Genomic DNA, 23,233 nt, shown 5'->3' with positions numbered 1-23,233 from the left:
ATCACATAACCATTGACCCCATTTGGATGGAAGCGGCCATAGAGAGATAGTCTGAAAGTTAGGGGACATAGATGCCTCCCATCACATTAAAAGAGGTGGGTCATCTGACTTTTAGCTAGGTACAAGGGACAGGGAATAAAGTTCCTCTCAACAAAACAATGTTTATACCTCAATCTAGGACACTTAAACACATATTCTTCATTTGCATCTGGTCAAGCGGCAGTAAGGTTGACTCAGAGTAACAAGAAAACCCACATAGTAGAATTAGTGACAATTTTATTGAATTTGATTATCTAATTATTTTTGTATGTCAAGCATTAATATCTAGGGGTAGATTTGCCAAGCAGCGGATGCTGCTATCTACCCCTCTACTTTCCGGCTCCCCAAAAAAGGAAAGTAAGAAGCAGCGATCATAAACTTGTCCTTAAATCGTCCGCCACCTCTGAGGTGACGGACAGCAATCAACCCGATCGGATACAATCAGGTTGATTGACACCCCCTGCTAGCAGCCAATTGGCCGCAAATGTGCAGGGGGTGGTATTGCACAAGCATTTCACTAGAAATGCTTGTGCAATAATAAATGCTGACAGCGTATGCTGTCAGCATTTATTGATGTAAGGCAGACATGATCCGCTACAGCGGATCATGTCCGTCCGAACATGATAAATCGGCCCCCTAGCCTGAACATTGCTTTATTTCAGATTGTTATATTTAAGACCTGTTTTTCACTTTTGCTTAAATCTTGTTTGCAGCACTCAATTTTGCGTGTTGCTCACATGGACTGATGGTTACTGCACCTCTTGTAGTAAAATATGTATGGACTTCCCACAGTTTTCTTCATCAAACTACTAGACACCGATCAAATGTAACCTTTTTGACCTTGAATGACATTATTTATAGATTTGTTCATTGTACTTTCTACATCTAATAAAGCTTTTGAAAAAAAACAAAAACATTTTCTTCTAAGTGAAAAACAATCGGCTAGATTACGAGTTCTGCGTTAGCCTTAAAAAGCAGCGTTCAGAGGTCCCAGCACTGCTTTTTAACGCCCGCTGGTATTACGAGTCTGGCAGGTACAGGTGTACCGCTCACTTTTCTTCCACGACTCGAGGCTTCCGCAAATCCCCTTACGTCAATTGCGTATCCTATACTTTCTATGGGATTTTCCTAACGCCGGTATTACGAGTCTTGGAGAAAGTGAGTGGTACACCCTCTCCTGTCAAGACTCCTACCGCATTTAAAAGTCAGTAGTTAAGAGTTTTATGGGCTAACGCCGTAACATAAAATTCTTAACTAAAGTGCTAAAAAGTACACTAACACCCATAAACTACCTATTAACCCCTAAACCGAGCCCCCCCCCCCACATCGCAAACACTATAATAAATTTATTTAACCCCTAATCTGCTGACCGGACATCGCCGCCACTTTAATAAATGTATTAACCCCTAAACCGCCGCACTCCCGCCTCGCAAACACTATATAAATTTTATTAACCCCTAATCTGCCGTCCCTAACATCGCCGCCAACTACCTACATTTATTAACCCCTAAACTGTCGTCGCCACTATAATAACGTTATTAACCCCTAAATCTAAGTCTAACCCTAAACCTAACCCCCCCTAGCTTAAATCTAATTTAAATAAATCTAAAGAAAATTACTATTATTAACTAAATTATTCCTATTTAAAACTAAATACTTACCTATAAAATATACCCTAATATAGCTACAATATAACTAATAGTTACATTGTAGCTATTTTAGGATTTATTTTTATTTTACAGGCAAGTTTGTATTTATTTTAACTAGGTAGAATAGTTAATTAACTATTTAATAACTACCTAGCTAAAATAAATACAAATTTACCTGTAAAATAAATCCTAACCTAAGTTACAATTACACCTAACACTACTCTATAAATAAATTAATTAACTAAATGAAATTAAACTAATTACAATGAAATTAAAGAAACTAAATTACGAAAAAAAGGAAATTTATGCTTACCTGATAAATTTATTTCTTTTACGATATGACGAGTCCACGGATTCATCCTTACTTGTGGGATATTATCCTCCTGCTAACAGGAAGTGGCAAAGAGCACCACAGCAGAGCTGTTATATAGCTCCTCCCTTGACTCCTCCCCCCAGTCATTCAACCAAAGGTATAGGAAGAGAAAGGAAAAGCTAAAAAAGGAGCAGAGGTGACTGAAGTTTTAAAAATAAAATAAATTCTGTCTTAAAATGACAAGGCGGGCCATGGACTCGTCATATCGTAAAAGAAATAAATTTATCAGGTAAGCATAAATTTCCTTTTCTTTTACAAAGATATGACGAGTCCACGGATTCATCCTTACTTGTGGGATACAATACCAAAGCAACAGGACACGGATGAACGGGAGGACAAAACAGATACCTAAACAGAAGGCACCACTGCTTGAAGAACCTTTCACCCAAAAATAGCCTCCGAAGAAGCAAAAGTATCAAATTTGTAAAATTTGGAAAAAGTATGAAGGGAGGACCAAGTCGCAGCCTTACAAATCTGTTTAAAAGAAGCATTGTTTTTAAAAGCCCATGTGGAAGCCACAGCTCTATTGGAATGAGCCGTAATCTTTTCGGGAGGCTGCTGTCAAGCAGTCTCGTATGCCAGGCGGATGATGCTTTTCAGCCAAAAAGAGAGAGAGGTAGCCGTAGCTTTTTGACCCCTACGCTTTCCAGAATAAACAACAAAAAGAGAAGATGTTTGATGGAAATCCTTGGTCGCTTGTAAGTAGAACTTCAAAGCACGAACCACGTCCAAGTTATGTAATAGACGTTCCTTCTTAGAAGAAGGATTAGGACACAAGGAAGGAACAACAATTTCCTGATTAATATTCTTATTTGAAACAACCTTAGGAAGAAATCCAGGTTTAGTACGCAAAACCACCTTATCAGAATGGAATATAAGATAAGGCGAATCACATTGTAAAGCAGAAAGCTCAGAAACTCTTTGAGCAGAATAGATAGCAACTAAAAATAAAACTTTCCAAGATAACAGCTTAATATCTATTAAAATGCCTAGGTTCAAACGGAACCCCTTGAAAAACATTAAGAACTAAATTCAGACTCCATGGCGGAGCAACAGGTTTAAACACAGGCTTGATTCTGATCAAAGCCTGACAAAAAGATTGAACATCTGGAACATCTGCCAGACGCTTGTGTAATAAAACTGACAAAGCAGAAATTTGTCCCTATTTACACCATATCTCATGGTAAATCTTTCTAGTGACAGGCTTGCGAGCCTGAATCAGAGTATCAATGACCGACTCAGATAAAATCAAGCGTTCAATCTCCAGGCAGTCAGCTGCAGAGAAGTTAGATTTGGATGTTGGAACGGACCCTGAATGAGAAGATCCTGCCTCAATGGTAGTTTCCACGGAGGTAGAGACGACATGTCCACTAGATCCGCATACCAAATCCTGCGTGGCCACGCAGGCGCTATTAGAATTACTGAAGCTCTCTCCTGTGTGATTCTTGCAATCACACGAGGTAGGAGAGGAAAAGGTGGAAACACATAAGCCAGGTTGAATGACCAAGGTACTGCTAGAGCATCTATAAGTACAACCTGGGGACCCTTGACCTGGACCCGTAACGTGGAAGTTTGGCATTCTGTCGAGATGCCATTAGATCCAATTCCGGTGTGCCCCATTGTTGAGTCAATGATGCAAACACCTCCGGATGGAGTTCCCACTCCCCCGGATGAAAAGTCTGACGACTTAGAAATCCGCTTCCCAATTCTCTACTCCTGGGATATAGATTGCTGAAAGATGGCAAGAGTGATTCTATACCCATCGGATTATCTTTGATACCTCTATCATCGCAAGAGAACTCCTTGTTCCCCCCTGATGATTGATATATGCTACAGTCGTGAAATTGTCCGACTGGAATCTTATGAATTTGGTCAGCGCCAACTGAGGCCACGCCGGAAGCACGTTGAATATTGCTCCCAGTTCCAGAATATTGATTGGTAATTGAGACTCCGTCGGAGTCCAAGTACCCTGAGCCTTCAGGGAATTCCAGACTGCACCCCAGCCCAAGAGGCTGGCGTCCATTGTCACTATAACCCATGATGGCCTGCGGAAGCACATTCCCTGGGAGAGATGATCCTGTGACAACCACCGAAGTAGAGAGTCTCTGGTCTCTTGATCCAGATTTATCTGAGGAGATAAATTCGCATAATCCCCATTCCACTGTCTGAGCATGCACAGCTGCAGTGGTCTGAGATGAAAGCGAGCAAACGGGACAATGTCCATTGCTGCTACCATTAATCCAATGACCTCCATACACTGAGCCACTGATGGCCGAGGAATGGACTGAAGAGCTCAGCAAGTATTTAGAATCTTTGATTTTCTGACTTCCGTCAGAAATATTTTCATGTCTACCGAGAATGGAACTCTTTTTAGTGGAACAAGTGAAATCTTTTCTATATTCCCTTTCCAAACACGAGTTCTTAGGAAGGACAGCACAATATCCATGTGAGATTTGGTCAGATGACGATTTGACGCCTAAATCAAGATATCGTCTAGATAGGGCACCACTGCTATGCCCCGCGGCCTGAGAACCACTAGAAGGGACCCTAGCACTTTTGTGAAATTCTTGGAGCTGTGGCCAGCCCGAAGGGAAGGGTCATGAACTGATAATGCTTGTCCAGAAAAGCAAACCTTAGAAACTGATGATGATCCTTGTGGATAGGAATGTGAAGGTACGCATCCTTTAGGTCCACGGTGGTCATGTATTGACCCTCTTGGATCATTGGTAAGATTGTTCGTATAGTCTCCATCTTGAACGATGGGACTCTGAGAAATTTGTTTAGACATTTTAAATCTAAAATAGGTCTGAAAGTTCCCTCTTTTTTGGGAACCACAAAAAGGTTTGAGTTAGACCCCTGTCCCTGTTCCAGTTTTGGAACTGGACAAATTACTCCCATGGTATAGAGGTCTTTTACACAGTGTAAGAATGCCTCTCTTTTTGTCTGGTCTACAGACAAACGTGAAAGATGAAATCTCCCTGCACATCTCTTGCCCGGGCTTGAGCAAAGAGAGAAAGTCTGCCCCCTACTAGATCCGGTCCCGGATCGGGGGCTGCCCCTTCATACTGTCTTGGTAGCAGCAGCGGGCTTCTTGGCTTGTTTACCCTTATTCCAAGTCTGGTTAGGTCTCCAGACAGACTTGGATTGAGCAAAATTCCCTTCCTGTTTAGTAGAGGAAGGGAAAGCAGAGGGTACTCCTTTGAAATTTCGAAAGGAACGAAAATTATTTTGTTTACCCCTCATCTTAAGGGGTTTGTCTTGAGGTAGGGCGTGGCCTTTACCTCCAGTAATGTCTGAAATTATTTCCTTCAGTTCAGTGCCGAATAGGGTCTTACCCTTAAAAGGGATAGTTAAAAGCTTAGATTTTGATGATACATCAGCAGACCACGATTTTAACCATAGCGATCTGCGAGCCAAAATGGCAAAACCTGCATTTTTTGCCGCTAATTTAGCAATCTGAAAGGCAGCATCTGTGATAAAAGAATTAGCTAGCTTGAGAACTTTAATTCTGTCCAAAATGTCCTCTAAGGATGTCTCTACCTTCAGAGACTCCTCAAGGGCGTCAAACCAGAAAGCCGCTGCCGTAGTTACTGGAACAATGCAGGCAGTAGGTTGTAACAAGAAACCCTGGTGAATAAATAATTTCTTTAGAAGACCCTCCAACCTTTTATCCATAGGGTCTTTGAAAGCACAACTTTCCTCAATAGGTATAGTTGTACGCTTAGCTAGAGTAGATATTGCTCCCTCCACCTTAGGGACCGTTTGCCAAGAGCCCTTGATGGTGTCTGATATAGGGAACATTTTCTTAAAATTAGGAGGGGGAGAGAATGGTATGCCTGGTCTATCCCATTCCTTTTTTAACAATTTCCGAAATTCTTTTAGTAACCGGAAAATCATCAGTGTAAGTAGGTACTTCTAGATATTTATCCATCTTACACAATTTTTCTGGAGGAATTGTAATAGGTTCACAATCATCCAAAGTAGCTAGGACCTCCCTGAGCAACAGGTGAAGGTGTTCAAGTTTAAATTTAAAGGACGCTAAGTCCGTATCTGTCTGAGGTAAAACATTCCTTGAATCTGAAAGTTCTCCCTCAGACAATAATTCCCTGACCCCCAATTCAGAGCATTGTGAGGGTACATCGGAAATGGCTACTAAAGCATCAGAGGGTTCAGTATTTACATTAATACCTGGCCTGATGCGTTTACCTTGCAAACCTGGAAGTTTAGATAATACCTCAGTAAGGGTAGTTGACATAACTGCAGCCATATCCTGCAGAGTAAAAGAATTAGACGCACTAGAAGTACTAGGCGTCGCTTGTGTGGGTGTTAAAGGTAGTGACACTTGGGGAGAATTAGATGGCATATCCTGATTCTCCTCCGACTGAGAATCATCCTTAGACATACTTTAATTTCCTAAAATATGTTCTTTACAGTGTAAGGCTCTATCAGTACAAGAGGTACACAATGTAAGTGGGGGTTCCATAATGGCTTCTAAACACATAGAGCAATGAGATTCCTCAATGTCAGACATGTTAAACAAAGTAGTAATAACCACACCAGTTGGTAAACACTTTATTTATTGAAAAAAACTATTTTGCAAAAAAACGAGTACTGTGCCTTTAAGAAATAAAAGCACACAATTTTTTCCCAAACACGCTTAAAAACGTCTATGAACATTTAAAAACTAGGTATGGATACACAAGGTTGCCAAAAATTATTGCATTCCACATGCAATGATTGAAATTTACTCTTTACAGGAACATTAATTAAAAAGAATAATTCAATTTTCTAAATAATGACCCCTGCCCCTCGCCACAGCTCTGCTGTGGCGCCTACCTGCCCCCAGAGAACAGCCAAACGAATCAACACCAATCCGGATAGTATAAAATACAGATAGGGCCCAACCGGAGCTAATGTCTGCTGTCTCCTTCAGAGTAACTGCGCATCTGAGGTGCGAAAATAGGCCCCGCCCACAACGGACGTCGCACTAAGAAATTCAACTACCGCATGAGAAGCGGTTAAAAACAGCCATGTGGTCCCCAAAAGTATACACACAAAATAAAATCTCTTTTACTGTGTCCTTTATAAATAAACTTATGAAAAAAAGTCCCAGTGTCAAATTGTATGCTGCTTATGTAATGTGCTGCAATAATGTCAGAAAGAAAACACCCAGTAGGACAGTAACTCCCCTTTTCATTTAGGACTTTTGCTTACCCTGTTCCCACTATAAGGAACCAAATACAGCCAAATCTGATATACAAAGTTTCCTCAGAAAAATTAGGCTGAAACATGCCTCAAATGCTGCTTACTGCATGAGACCGTCCTCCACACTGAAGAGTTTCCTCATATTATCTTCAGATTTAAGGGAACCATAATTGACCTTAGTAACGGCTGCTAAGATAATCAATTTCAGGGAGAAATCTTCTTCCATATCCTCCCTGAGCAAAAAAGTACTCACCGGTACCATTTTAAAAAAAAACTTCTTGATTGGAGAAATTAAAACTATCATTTTATCACCACTATCACTTTACCCTTCCTATTACTAGCATAGACAAAGAGAATAACTGGGGGGAGGAGTCAAGGGAGGAGCTATATAACAACTCTGCTGTGGTGCTCTTTGCCACTTCCTGTTAGCAGGAGGATAATATCCCACAAGTAAGGATGAATCCGTGGGCTCGTCATATCTTTGTAAAAGAAAAACAAACACTAAATTACAGAAAATAAAAAAGAAATTACAATTTTTTAAACTAATTATACCTAATCCAATCCCCCTAATAAAATAAAAAAGCCCCCCAAAATAATAAAATTCCTTACCCTATGCTAAATTACAAATAGCCCTTAAAAGGGCCTTTTGCGGGGCATTGCCCCAAAGTAATCAGTTCTTTTACCTGTAATACAATACCCCCCCAACATTACAACCCTCCACCCACACACCCCTACTCTAAAACCCACCCAATCCCCCCTTAATAAAACCTAACACTAACCCCCTGAAGATCACCCTGCCTTGAGCCGTCTTCACCCAGCGGGCACAAGTGGTCCTCCATACGGCAGAAGTCTTCATCCGATCGGGGCAGAAGAGGTCCTCCAGACGACAGAAGTCTTCATCCAGGCGGCATCTTCTATCTTCATCCTTCCGGAGCAGAGCGGGTCCATCCTCAATCCAGCCGACGCGGAGCATCCTCTTCAAACGAAGTCCTAACGAAGAATGAAGGTTCCGTTAAATGACGTCATCCAAGATGGCGTCCCTTGAATTGAATTCCCTTGAATCAGCCAATCGGAATTAAGGTAGAAAAAATCCTATTGGCTGATGCAATCAGCCAATCGGATTGAACTTCAATCCGATTGGCTGATCAAATCAGCCAATAGGATTGACCTCGCATTCTATTGGCTGTTCCAATTATTGTATTTTTTTTTTACAGGTAAAAGAGCTGATTACTTTTGGGCAATGCCCCGCAAAAGGCCCTTTTAAGGGCTATTTGTAATTTAGTATAGGGTAGGGAATTTTATTATTTTGGGGGGCTTTTTTATTTTATTAGGGGGATTAGATTAGGTGTAATTAGTTTAAAAAAAATTAATTTCTTTTTTATTTTCGGTAATTTAGTGTTTTTTTTCGTAATTTAGTTTATTTAATTGTTATTAGTTTCATTTAATTTAGTTAATTAATTTATTTAGTAGTGTTAGGTGTAATTGTAACTTAGGTTAGGATTTATTTTACAGGTAAATTTGTATTTATTTTAGCTAGGTAGTTATTAAATAGTTAATACCTATTTAATAACTATTCTACCTAGTTAAAATAAATACAAACTTACCTGTAAAATAAAAATAAATCCTAAAATAGCTACAATGTAACTATTAGTTATATTGTAGCTATATTGGGGTTTATTTTATAGGTAAGTATTTAGTTTTAAATTGAAATAATTTAGTTAATAATAGTAATTTTCTTTAGATTTATTTAAATTAGATTTAAGTTAGGGGGGTTAGGTTTAGGGTTAGACTTAGGTTTAGGGGTTAATAAATTTAGTATAGTGGCGGCGACGTTGGGGGCAGCAGATTAGGGGTTAATAATTGTAGGTAGGTGGCGGCGACGTTGGGGCAGCAGATTAGGGGTTAATAATTGTAGGTAGGTGGCGGCAACGTTGGGGCAGCAGATTAGGGGTTAATAACTATAATGTAGGTGTCGGAAATGTTAGGGGCAGCAGATTAGGGGTTCATAGGTATAATGTAGGTGGTGGCGGTGTCCGGAGCGGCAGATTAAGGGTTAATAATATAATGCAGGTGACGACGATGTCGGGTCGGCAGATTAGGGGTTAATAAGTGTAAGATTAGGGGTGTTTAGACTTGGGGTTCATGTTAGGGTGTTAGGTGTAGACATATTTTTTATTTTCCCATAGGAAACAATGGGGCTGTGTTAGGAGCTGAACGCTCCTTTTTTTGAAGGTGTTAGGTTTTTTTTCAGCCGGCTCAGCCCCATTGTTTCCTATGGGGAAATCGTGCACGAGCACGTTTAGCCAGCTTACCGCTGACTTAAGCAACGCTGGTATCGAGGTGAGATGTGGAGCTAAATTTTGCTCAACGCTCACTTTTCTGAGGCTAACGCAGCCATTCAGAAAACTTGTAATACCAGCGTTGTTTTAAGTGAGCGCTGAAAAATAAAGGCTCGTTAGCAACGCACCCCTGCTACCGCAAAACTCGTAATCTAGCCGAATGTTATTTGAAGTATTTAACACAATTTTCCTAGAGCACCTTTTGGTTAGCACACGAGAGGGAGCCAGCAGAGGCTTTTGTAGTGTGCCACATAGAAGTCGATGGGGAAAGGAGGTTTGTGTGGTTGCACTTTCCGACCTCCAAATGTTAGAGTGTCTGAGACTTTCGCTCACACGCAAACTTTTTACTTTCAACTTGTAATAGCAGAGCAAAAATAGGAGCACTATAATTTAGTTTGAACAGTGTTAGCATTTGTAATCTAGGCCTATAAATGTTACCTTAATCTCTAGATACACACTAAATACCCCCTTCAATCTAGTCATGACTTATGTATCTCTTTTCTCATTATTTTCCCATTCTCCAGCCCTATATTTTTGCTCTGTATTATACCAGTATCATGAACACTAATTCTTTGAGACAGTCTCCCATATTTCATAGTTTCAAACACTCTCTGAGAACCAATCTATTCTCAAAAATGTATCATGTGACCCTGTAAAAAATCCACAACATTATCCCACACCAAAATAAATGACCAGCTGGCTCTTTCCTCTCACTGACACACTGCAACTAAGGAAATCTTATATCTTCTGTCTCATTCAGTACACATATTGTGATTTCAACAGAGGAGGACCTACTTCTCATGTACCCCTGTGTATTGTTATGCAAATATTTAATATGTTTTATTGATATTATTGATATGTATAATTATCCTAGATTGTATTGTTTTGCTGTAAAATGTATGAGTCTTGTTTATTATTATATTGTTAAATATAATAATGTATTCAAAGCAAATATTAGCCCAAGAATAATATATAGATGTATTTTAAAAATTAACATAGTTGTTTAAATATTTAAAACATAAGTCTAAAGTTTTAGTTCCTATGAGGTATTCTACTTTCTATAAAGTAATGGGCCATGTTGGTACCTAGGTTTATTCCTTATCCATTTCTGCTGCTTAAAACAATGAGACAGAAATAAAGTAGGCTATAAAAGTGTGTGTTGACAAGGCTGTGTGGAAAACGTAACTATCTAACAGGGTTCCCACACAGCCTTTTTTTGCACACCCAAGGTTCTAACATGGAGGTGCCCATAAAAGTTGTATGCAAAAGTTTAGGCACCCCTGAAAATTTCTATGATTTTCATTTATAAATAATTGGGTGTTTGGATCAGCAATTTCATTTTGATCTATCAAATAACTGAAGGACACAGTAATATTTCAGTACTGAAATGAGGTTTATTGGATTAACAGAAAATGTGCAATATGCATCCAATGAAATTAGACAGGTGCATACATTTGGGCACCCTTGTCATTTTGCTGATTTGGATACCTGTAACTACCTAGCACTGATTAATTGGAACACACAATTGGTTTGGTGAGTCCATTAAGCCTTGAAGCCTTGAACAAGACAATGCAATAGCAATTTTTTTTCTGACAATTTTAAAAGTTATGTCTTTTTCCACTCCCCTTGTACCATGTGACAGCCATCAGCCAATCAGAAATGCATACACGTACCATGTGACAGTCATCAGCCATTCACAAATGCATACACACTTATTCTTACACATGCTCAGTGGGAGCTGGTGACTCAAAAAGTTTTAATATAAAAAACTGTGCACATTTTGTTAATGGAAGTAAATTGGAAAGTTGTTTAAAATGGCATACTCTATCTGAATAATAAAAGTTTAATTTTGATTGAGTGTCCCTTTAAGGTGGCCAATTGCAAGTTGTTGTTCTCTTTGACTCTCCTCTGAAGAGTGGCAACATGGGGGCCTCGAAAAAACTATCAAATGACCTGAAAACAAAGATTGTTCAACATTATGGTTTAGGGGAAGGCTACAAAAAGCCATCGCAGAGATTTAAGCTGTCAGTATCCACTGTGGGGAACATAGTGAGGAAATGGAAGACCACAGGCACAGTTCTTGTTAAGGCCTGAAGTGGCAGGCCAAGTAAAATATCGGAGAGGCAAAGGCAAAGGATGGTGAGAACAGTCAAAAACAGCCCACAGACCACCTCCAAAGACCTACAACATCATCTTGCTGCAGATGGTGTCACTGTGCATCGTCAACAATTCAGCGCACTTTGCACAAGGAGAAGCTGTATGGGAGAGTGATACGGAAGAAGCCTTTTTTGCACACACGCCACAAAAAGAGTCGCTTGAGGTATGCAAACGCACATTTGAACAAGCCAGCTTCATTTTGGAAGAAGGTGCTGTGGACTGGTGAAACAAAGATTGAGTTATTTGGTCATAACAAGGGGCATATGCATGGCGGCAAAAGAACACAGCGTTCCAAGACAAACACTTGCTACCCACAGTAAAATTTGGTGGATGTTCCATCATGCTGTGGGGATGTGTGGACAGTGCCAGTTCTGGGAATCTTGTTAAAGTTAGGGTCGCATGGATTCCACTCAATATCAGCAGATACTTGAGAATAATGTTGAGGAATCTGTCACAAAGTTGAAGTTACGCAGGAGCTGGATATTTCAACAAGACAACAACCCAAAACACTGCTCAAAATCTACTCTGGCATTTATGCAGAGGAACAAGTACAATGTTCTGGAATGGCCATCCCAGTCCCCAGACCTGAATATCATTGAAAATCTGTGGGGTTATTTGAAGTGGGCTATCCATGCTCGGCAACCATCAAACGTAACTGAACTGGAGAAGTTTTGCAAGGAGGAATGGTCCAAAATACCTTCATCCAGAATCCAGACACTCATTACAGGCTATAGGAAGCGTCTAGAGGCTGTTTTTTTCTGCTAAAAGAGGCTCTACTAAATATTGATGCAATATTTCTCTTGGGGTGCCCAAATTTATGCACCTCTCTTTGGATGCATATTGCACATTTTCTGTTAATCCAATAAACCTCAGTTATTTGATAGATCAAAATTAAATTCCTGATCCAAACACCCAATTATTTATAAATGAAAATCATGGAAATTGTCAGGGGTGCCTAAACTTTTGCATACAACTGTACATTATAGAAACTCATTGGAATGGAGAAAACTTACAAATGTTGGCCTAGATTTAGAGTTTGGCGTTAGCCGTGAAAACCAGCGTTAGAGGCTCCTAACGCTTGTTTTAGGCTACCGCCGGTATTTGGAGTCACTCAAAATTGGGTCTAACGCTCACTTTCCAGCCGTGACTTTTCCATACCGCAGATCCCCTTACGTAAATTGCGTATCCTATCTTTTCAATGGGATCTTTCTAACTCCGGTATTTAGAGTCGTTTCTGAAGTGAGCGTTAGATATCTAACGACAAAACTCCAGCCGCAGGAAAAAAGTCAGTAGTTAAGAGCTTTCTGGGCTAACGCCGGTTTCTAAAGCTCTTAACTATTGTACTCTAAAGTACACTAACACCCATAAACTACCTATGTACCCCTAAACTGAGGTCCCCCCACATCGCCGACACTCGAAAAAAATGTTTTAACCCCTAATCTGCCGACCGCCACCTACGTTATCCTTATGTACCCCTAATCTGCTGCCCCTAACACCGCCGACCCCTGTATTATATTTATTAACCCCTAATCTGCCCCCCTCAACGTCGCCTCCACCTGCCTACACTTATTAACCCCTAATCTGCCGACCGCATAGCGCCGCCACCTACGTTATCCTTATGTACCCCTAATCTGCTGCCCCTAACACCGCCGACCCCTATATTATATTTATTAACCCCTAATCTGCCCCCCACAACGTCGCCTCCACCTGCCTACACTTATTAACCCCTAATCTGCCGACCGGACCTGAGCGCTACTATAATAAAGTTATTAACCCCTAATCCGCCTCACTAACCCTATCATAAATAGTATTAACCCCTAATCTGCCCTCCCTAACATCGCCGACACCTAACTTCAATTATTAACCCCTAATCTGCCGACCAAATCTCGCCGCTATTCTAATAAATGTATTAACCCCCCTAAGTTAAATATAATTTAAATCTAACGAAATTAATTAACTCTTATTAAATAAATTATTCCAATTTAAAGCTAAATACTTACCTGTAAAATAAATCCTAATATAGCTACAATATAAATTATAATTATATTATAGCTATTTTAGGATTTATATTTATCTATCAGCCAATCGGGATTAAGGTAGGAATATTCGGATTGGCTGATGGAATCAGCCAATCAGAATCAAGTTCAATCCGATTGGCTGATCCAATCAGCCAATCAGATTGAGCTCGCATTCTATTGGCTGTTCCGATCAGCCAATAGAATGCAAGCTCAATCTGATTGGCTGATTGGATCAGCCAATCGGATTGAACTTGATTCTGATTGGCTGATTCCATCAGCCAATCCGAATATTCCTACCTTAATTCCGATTGGCTGATAGAATCCTATCAGCCAATCGGAATTCGAGGGACGCCATCTTGGATGACGTCATTTAAAGGAACCGTCATTCGTCGTTCAGTCGTCGGCCAGGATGGATGTTCCGCGGTGGAGGTCTTCAGGATGCTGCCGCTTCGCTCCGGATGGATGCCGCTTGGATGAAGACTTCAATCGGATGGAAGACCTCTTCTGGCCCGCTTGGATGAAGACTTCAGCCGGATCATGGACCTATTCAGCCCCCCGCTTGGGCTTGGATCAGGACATCGGAGGAGCTCTTTTGGACCGATCGGTGAACCTGGTATGGTGAAGACAAGGTAGGATGATCTTCAGGGGCTTAGTGTTAGGTTTATTTAAGGGGGGTTTGGGTTAGATTAGGGGTATGTGGGTGGTGGGTTGTAATGTTGGGGGGGTATTGTATGTTTTTTTTTACAGGCAAAAGAGCTGAATTTCTTGGGGCATGCCCCGCAAAGGGCCATGTTCAGGGCTGGTAAGGTAAAAGAGCTTTGAACTTTAGTAATTTTAGAATAGGGTAGGTCATTTTTTTATTTTGGGGGGCTTTGTTATTTTATTAGGGGGCTTAGAGTAGGTGTAATTAGTTTAAAATTGTTGTAATATTTTTCTTATGTTTGTAAATAATTTTTTATTTTTTGTAACTTAGTTCTTTTTTATTTTTTGTACTTTAGCTAGTTTATTTAATTGTATTTCTTTGTAGCAATTGTATTTAATTAATTTATTGATAGTGTAGTGTTAGGTTAATTGTAGGTAATTGTAGGTAGTTTATTTAATTAATTTATTGATAGTCTAGTGTTAGGTTTAATTGTAACTTAGGTTAGGATTTATTTTACAGGTAAATTTGTAATTATTTTAACTATTTTAGCTATTAAATAGTTCTTAACTATTTAATAGCTATTGTACCTGGTTAAAATAAATACAAAGTTACCTGTAAAATAAATATAAATCCTAAAATAGCTATAATATAATTATAATTTATATTGTAGCTATATTAGGATTTATTTTACAGGTAAGTATTTAGCTTTAAATTGGAATAATTTATTTAATAAGAGTTAATTAATTTCGTTAGATTTAAATTATATTTAATTTAGGGGGGTGTTAGTATTAGGGTTAGACTTAGCTTTAGGGGTTAATACATTTATTAGAATAGCGGGGAGATTCGGTTGGCAGATTAGGGGTTAATAATTGAAGTTAGGTGTCGGCGATGTTAGGGAGGGCAGATTAGGGGTTAATACTATTTATGATAGGGTTAGTGAGGCGGATTAGGGGTTAATAACTTTTTTATAGTAGCGCTCAGGTCCGGTCGGCAGATTAGGGGTTAATAAGTGTAGGCAGGTGGAGGCGACGTTGTGGGGGGCAGATTAGGGGTTAATAAATATAATATAGGGGTCGGCGGTGTTAGGGGCAGCAGATTAGGGGTACATAGGGATAATGTAAGTAGCGGCGGTTTACGGAGCGGAAGATTAGGGGTTAATAATAATATGCAGGGGTCAGCGATAGCGGGGGTGGCAGATTAGGGGTTAATAAGTGTAAGGTTAGGGGTGTTTAGACTCGGGGTACATGTTAGAGTGTTAAGTGCAGACGTAGGAAGGGTTACCGCATAGCAAACAATGGGGCTGCGTTAGGAGCTGAACGCGGCTTTTTTGCAGGTGTTTGGTTTTTTTTCAGCTCAAACAGCCCCATTGTTTCCTATGGCGGAATCGTGCACGAGCACGTTTTTGAGGCTGGCCGCGTCCGTAAGCAACTCTGGTATCGAGAGTTGAAGCTGCGTTAAAAATGCTCTACGCTCCTTTTTTGGAGCCTAACGCAGCCTTTATGTGGACTCTCAATACCAGAGTTATTTTTATGGTGCGGCCAGAAAAAAGCCGGCGTTAGTTTTTCGGGTCGTTACCGACAAAACTCCAAATCTAGGCCGTTGTAAGTAAAATTACTGGAAAAGGGGACAGAATAAAAAATTAAAGTATATTAATAGCGTTAACTTCCTGGCCATTGTCATTTCCACCTGACACACCTCAAGGCTACAGAAAATATTTGTTTTTTCATATATGCTTCCTTTCTCTCTGTAGCAAATATCTCCAAAATGTAATATAATGGACTGTATGGTTAAATTATAGATTCTTTAATATCTATGATCAATACAGAGAAGATATTCCAGAACTATAAGACTTCCCGAACGTTGTAAAAGTTAAGGGGTATATTTATCAATGTGCGAGTGGACATGATACGAAGTAGCGTATCATTTCCACTGCACATCGCTCCACATCCCTAAAAGCCGACAGCATGCCAACAGCGTATGCTGTCGGCATTTATCATTGCACCAGCAGTTCTTGTAAACTACTGGTGCCATGCCGCCCCCTGCAGGCCGCTAGCAGGGGGTGTCATTCACCCCGATCGTATTCGATCCACTGCATCAGAGCAGATGGACAAGTTATGGAGCAGCGGTCTTTAGACTGCTGCTTTATAACTTCTGTTTCCGGCAAGCCTGAAGGCTCGCCCGAAACAAGGGGCCTCAAGCTCCATACGGCACTTGATAAATATGCCCCTATGTGTTTGATTGTTGTATTTAAACCTTGTAACGATACATTCTCTTGTATTCTATGAACAATTTCAATAAAAAGTTATATGATAAAAAAAAATGAAAGTATATTTATTTATATATATTTACTACACATACTTATTTTATATTTCAATCTCAAACTGTTTAATTAAATACCCCATGACATAAACACTAATTGTTTGTCTCCTTTTAGATTTTGCATGCCCCCAAATAGACTGGAGTGTATTCTGTTGATTTCAAAACCCTGGCGCTACTACATGATCCACAGTGATTTGTTGATATTTGTAGGATCTCTTAAATATCTGGGGCGCGATTACATATACAGCGCAGGCTTCAGCGCAAGCGCTGGAAACCGCGCCGTGCGTAATTTAACCTCGCACATTGGGGTATTACATAAACCCCGCAGGCAGTTCATAAAGTGCCATAAGTCTGATAAACTAGCAATGTCCAGAAATGAGCGTAAATACAAATTTCTGGAGTCGGCAGTGACTTAAAGCATTTTAGAAACTGCCGGCGCCTAAGAAAAGTAAAGAAAATATCAAATCTCCCGTAACAGTCTAACACGCCTCCCAAAAATAAGACCAACACGTAAAAACCCCTATATCCACAATCCCCCCTCTCACTACTAATAATAAATGTATTAACCCCTAGACCGACAGCCCCCCACAACGCAATAAGCCTAATTAAATTATTAACCCCTAAATCCACCAACCAACTACCTATTAAAACTATTAACCCCTAATCCACCATTAACCCACAACGCAAACTACCTATTAATACTATTAAACCCTAATCTGCCATTAACCCACAACGCAATTAACCTAACTCCCCCCCTAACCTAACACTCCCTAAATGAACCCAAATTACCTAATTTACAAAATACTAAAGTTACTATTAAATTAAAAAAACAAAACACTACTTTAAAAATACAAATAAACTAAGTATAAATTAAAGGGACAGTCTAATCAAAATTCTGGAGTAGACTGTCCCTTTAAGATACAATTACAGAAAATAAAAAAATCTAAGATTACATAAAATAAAAAAGAAAATTACCAAATTTTAAAAAATTATACCTAATCCCTATGAAAATAACCCTCCCCCCAAAAATAAAAACACCCCCTACTCTAATAAACTACCAGTAGCCCTTAAAAGGGCTTTTTGCAGGGCATTGCCAGAAGATAATCAGCTCTTTTACAAGAAAATACACAAAGCCCCCCCTAACAGTAAAAACACCCACCCACCAAACCCCCCAAATAAAATAACCTAACACTAAAAACCCTAAACTACCCTTTGCCCTGAAAAGGGCATTTGTTGGGCATTGCCCTTAAAAGGGCATTTAGCTCTTTTACTGCCCACCCTATCTAAATAAAATAAAAAAATTAAAAAAAAATTAAAAAACCCTAAGTCTAAGCCCCAGATTGCTACTCACCGTTCCTGAAGTCCGGCAGAGAAGGTCCTGTTCCAGACGGTGAAGTCTTCTTCCAAGCGGCGATCTCTTCTTTCTGGAACATCCTTCACGGAGCGGAGCTGAAGACTGAAGACCGCAGAGCTGAAGACTGGCGACCCTGGAACTGAAGACCGGCGACCGCGAAGCCATGGAGCGTGGAGGATCCTCTTCTTACGATCTTTGCCGCACACTGGATAGAGAATTCAAGGGACGCGATTAAAAATGGCGTCGCTTGAATTCCTATTGGCTGATTTGATTCTTCAAACTCAAATCAGCCAATAGGATGAAAGCTACTCAAATCCTATTGGCTGTTCAAATCAGCCAATAGGTGAGAGCTACTGAAATTCTATTGGCTATTCAGGGACAGTCTACTATTTGTATTTTTAAAATAGTGTTAGGTTTTTTAATTTAATAGTAACTTTAGTATTTTGTAAATTAGATAATTTGGGTTAATTTAGGGGGTGTTAGGTTAGGGGGGTTAGGTTAGGGGTTAGGTTTATTGCGTTGTGGGTTAATGGCAGATTAGGGGTTAATAGTTTTAATAGGTAGTTTGCGTTGTGGGTTAATGGCGGATTAGGGGTTAATAGTTTTAATAGGTAGTTTGTGTTGTGGGTTAATGGCGGATTAGGGGTTAATAATTTAGTTATTACTTGAGGTGTGTGTTTGATAGCGGATATAGGGGTTAATACACTTTATTAGTAATTGTGGTGGGGGATTGCGGTTGACAGGTAGATAAACATTGCCCATGAGTTAGGTGTTAGTTTATTTTTGCAGGCATTTTCGGGAGTTACAGTGCTCCCATACTCGGCGCAAGGCTTGCTACGGCTGCCTTTTATGGCGAGGTAAAAATGGAGTAAGATTTCTCCATTTTCGCCATGTAAGTCTTTGCGCTGAATATTGGATACTGATTTGCGACGCTGTCCCATTTTAACCTATGGGAGTAAAAATTGCGGACGACGGGTGAAATATACGTGCCGCATTTATATGCAGCGCTGTATATAGGATACCAAACCCACGCAAAAACCGTATATGTAATGGGACCCCTGTTATGTATTAGTGTAGTGTACACGGCAGCCAATCAACAGATGGCAGCATTGTGAAACTGTGTTTGTTACAAGTTCCATATAGTAAACAACAATTAAAGGGCCACTAAAGTCAAAATTAAGGTTTCATGAGCAGCAATTAAAAAAAAACTTTCCTATATACTTTCATTATGAAAAGGTGCATATTCTTTTTATATGTTCACTTTCTGAGGCTCCAGTTCCTACTGAGCATGTGCAAACATGCACTGTAAATACAAATATGCATTTTGTAATTGGCTGATAGCCGTCACATGGTACAGGGAGAGAGAAAATTGGATAAACTTTGAAATTTACTAGAAAATATTCTACTGTTCATTTAAAATGCAAAGCAAGTGACGTTGTGTTGTCTTGTTATTGTGTATTTGTGTCAATTATTCAATTCTTCTGTATTTAGTGGTCCTTTAAAGGATTACTTTCCGTTATAATTTTTAAGCCAAACAACTAACATATTAAAGTTAATAAACATTAATTAAAACCTACTGACCTATATTTTCTCCAAAACAAAGTTTCATAACGTTCTAAAAGTTATATCTTTTATTCGCCGATGATGTCACGTTATTCTGCCCACTATTTTCAGCACTGGATGTTCAAAATACTTAAACCAATGAAATTGTGTTTAAAGCGCCATTTTGGAAACCTAGGTATTGTAAACGGATTGGTACAGCGCAAAGGATACCCGCAGAGTGGGTTTGGAAAACAATTAAATTTGCAGCCAAGATTTCTGATATACGGTAGAGATATGTTAATGAAATGCTATTGATAAAAAGCGTATTTGGGGTAGTTAGTTAGTAACAGGCATAGAAAATATTTACTTACAGTGGCCCTTTAAGTTGTTCCTGTGTATCAGAGTCTGTTAGTTATACTTATATATAGCTCATTAATACTTATTTATCTAGCCCTAATTGGCCACAGAAAAGATGTAAGACAAATAACACTAGAAAGGATTTTAAAAGTGTGTGTGCCTGGACTGCAAAACAATGCATTTTCTGCTAACAGTTTTCAAAACCTTTATACATACATTTAAAAAAAAAAAAAAAGTAATGTCTGCAGATGAGCCCTTTTCAGTTTCAATGCAATCAGCCATTTTCATTGTTTTTATGGAAGCATTTTTTTCATTATTTGTTCTATGAAAAATGGCCCAACACTTGTACATGCGCCCATCTTGCTTTACTCATCACAATCCAAATTCTCAATGCATAACACATTTACTAGGCCACTTTTTATTTATTAAATTCCACTGTTACAAGGACTCAATAAGACCCCAGACAATACAAATTATTAAGGAATGCCTCAAACAGTTTTCAATTGGAACATCGGTTTGGACATGTACAATACATCATGGCTTAGATTAATAACAAAAAACTTGGAGCAAGCTGAATGCAGCTATATTCATCATTGGTTTATAGGAACGAATCAGGAATCTATATACCTAGTTCTCATGACATTCAGTGTTGCTGAGACTACCTACGTAAGTCACGTGTCGGGAGAACTATATGTCAGCAGTGTTTGCATAATGTATAGCATTGTTAAAAGTATTTCAGTAAAAACTGCTGCCATACATTGCTTCAGATACCTGCATGCTTCTGTGCCTATCTTTCAACAAAGGATACCAACTAAGATAATGAAGTATATTTGATAATAGAATTAAATTGGAAAGTGTTTTATATTTGTATGCTCTGTCTGAATCATGAAAAAACATGAAAAAGGCAAAATACAAAAATGTGCTTGTCAACGCTTTCCCTCTTGCATTAGGGTGAATCTATGCACACATTACTACATTATAGTTATGTGAATATAGACACAAGGCCAAGATTACAAGTGGAGTGCTATCAGTATCGCTGGACCACACTACGATTTAGTGTGCAAGTTGGTATTACAAGTTCATGGTAAAGAAGAATTAATGTGCTATTTACTTTAAATAGGTGGCCGTGTTGGAACCTAAGTTTTCCCTTTATCCATGCCTATTTGCTGAGGACAATTAGAGACAGAGATAAAACAGGTAATACAAAGAGAGTGTGCAGGCATATAGGAATGTTAAAGTAATCTAACAGCCTTGTTTGCACACCCAAAGGTTCTAAAATGGCGGTGCCCATTACTTTATAGAAACTAAGTGGAACTGAGAAAACAAACAATTTTAAATTATGGGAAAAGGGGACAGAATAAATAATGAAAGTATATATTATATTTTATATTACAATCCTAAAATTGAATTCCCCATGGCATGCACTCTCATTTTTTTCTATGGGGAAAAGGAGTTAGCGCAGCCGCACTCTCCAACCTCTAGATGCTAGCGCCCTTGAGGCTTTTGCTCGTGCACCAACATTTTACTTTCAACTTATTATGTAATACCAGTGCAAGAATAGGAGAGCTATTAATTTAACTTGAGGGCAATTAGCCTTGAATAGCGCTAACATTTTTATGCTTTTTTTACACTAATATTTTACGCTATTTTTACGCATTTAGGGGTCGATTTATCATGGCCCAAATGGGGCCAAATACCCGTTTCTGCGCGAGCCTACAGGCTCATCGGAAACAGGAGTTAAGAAGCAGTAGTCGTAAGACCGCTGCTCCTTAACTCATCCACCGCCTCTGAGGCTGCGGACATAAATCCGCCCAATCTCATACGATCAGGTTAATTGACACCCCCTGAATCTGCAGAGGGCGGCATTGCACAAGCAGTTCACTCACCAGAACTGCTTGTGCAATGATAAATGCCGACAGCGTATTCTGTCGGCATTTATCAATATCTGGCGGACATGATCGCTACAGCGGATCATGTCCGCTAGACAAATGATAAATCGGCCCCTTAGCCTTAAATGTGTAGAAATGTGAATAGAGGAAGAGTAGTTAGAATTGTTGAGGGGGGTTAAAGGGACAGTAAACACCCTATAATAACAAGACATCGCTATAGGATAACATATCTGCTAAGTATTCAAAATTTTTATAAAAAATTTTCACACCTTGTTTTTTGCAATTGTTTTTCAAAACCCCACGCACCGCGTCATTTGGAGGAGTAAATCTGTGCTTGAGTATGCAGCTGACAAGGCTAGCCAGTGTCATAAAGTTAATATAAAATTAATTGTTTTGCAGTTCTTCTTATCTGTTAAAGTCAATTAGAAAAATAAAACATATATGTAGCAGGGTTAGCAGGGTGCTTTTTTTTAATTATGAAAATTAGAACGGCCAACATTTTCACAGCTACATTACAGGAAAAGAGAGCAAAATAAATAATGAAATCATACAGCACATTTGTTTTACAATGCATAAACTGTATTGTGTCACAGAGACAGACAATTCCCCATACAACTACCTTTGTTAATCTGTCTAATTTGTAAAATAGATGAAATAGATATAAATATATAAACAGAAACAGCAGACAGCCAGTCAAAAATAAACAACTCACAGCACAGAATAGGTAGCAGCAGCAAGTAGATTCCGACTCCCAAGACCATGATTAGAGTGTCAGCTTCAGATACAGTTGGTTCTGGTGCTTCTCAAGGGGGAAGGGAGAAGTGGTGCGTAAGTTATTTAAAGATGGGATGTGTTATTTCCGAGGCAGCATATCGTCTTCTGCGCTTCCCTCTGGTATTACTTGCACTGTGACCAATCCTAAACCCCTCCTATTATCTCTCACAGCTGTCACCACCAGTGTCTCAGCTAATGATAGCCACTGTATTAACCTCATACATATACAAGGGTGGAACATGTCAATATAGTTTATCAGCTGGAGGGAAAAAAACATTAATAGAAGAGAACATGTACTAAAAAAAAATCTAATTATATATACATTACATATGCACACACAAATACACACAGGTATACACACATATGCATAAACAAATACACATTTACGGACACACACTTATACACATGCATACACACACACATACATACAAACACACACAAATGCACATATGCAAACAAAATACATATACATACATACACGCACACATACATATACAACACACATACACATGCATTCACATAAATACACACGCATATACGTACACACACTTATACACATGCATACACACACACAC

At 39.2% G+C, this 23,233-nt stretch overlaps 1 protein-coding gene across 1 annotated transcript in view; it reads right to left on the bottom strand.

Moving 5' to 3' along the window:
* CHRNE (cholinergic receptor nicotinic epsilon subunit) overlaps window positions 1–22,767 on the bottom strand; it is a 194,087-nt gene extending 171,320 nt beyond the window's left edge. The window contains exon 1 of the mRNA XM_053718322.1: window positions 22,597–22,767. Coding sequence (XP_053574297.1) covers window positions 22,597–22,645 — 49 coding nt within the window. The 5' untranslated portion in view covers window positions 22,646–22,767. The remainder of the gene's footprint in view (window positions 1–22,596) is intronic.
* Window positions 22,768–23,233: the final 466 nt, after the last annotated feature.

This window comes from Bombina bombina, chromosome 6 (genome assembly GCF_027579735.1).
Source record: "Bombina bombina isolate aBomBom1 chromosome 6, aBomBom1.pri, whole genome shotgun sequence".
Classification (NCBI taxonomy): Eukaryota; Metazoa; Chordata; class Amphibia; order Anura; family Bombinatoridae; genus Bombina; species Bombina bombina.
The sequence above is the reverse complement of the archived record's forward strand: the minus strand, read 5'-3'. Positions and strand labels throughout refer to the sequence as shown.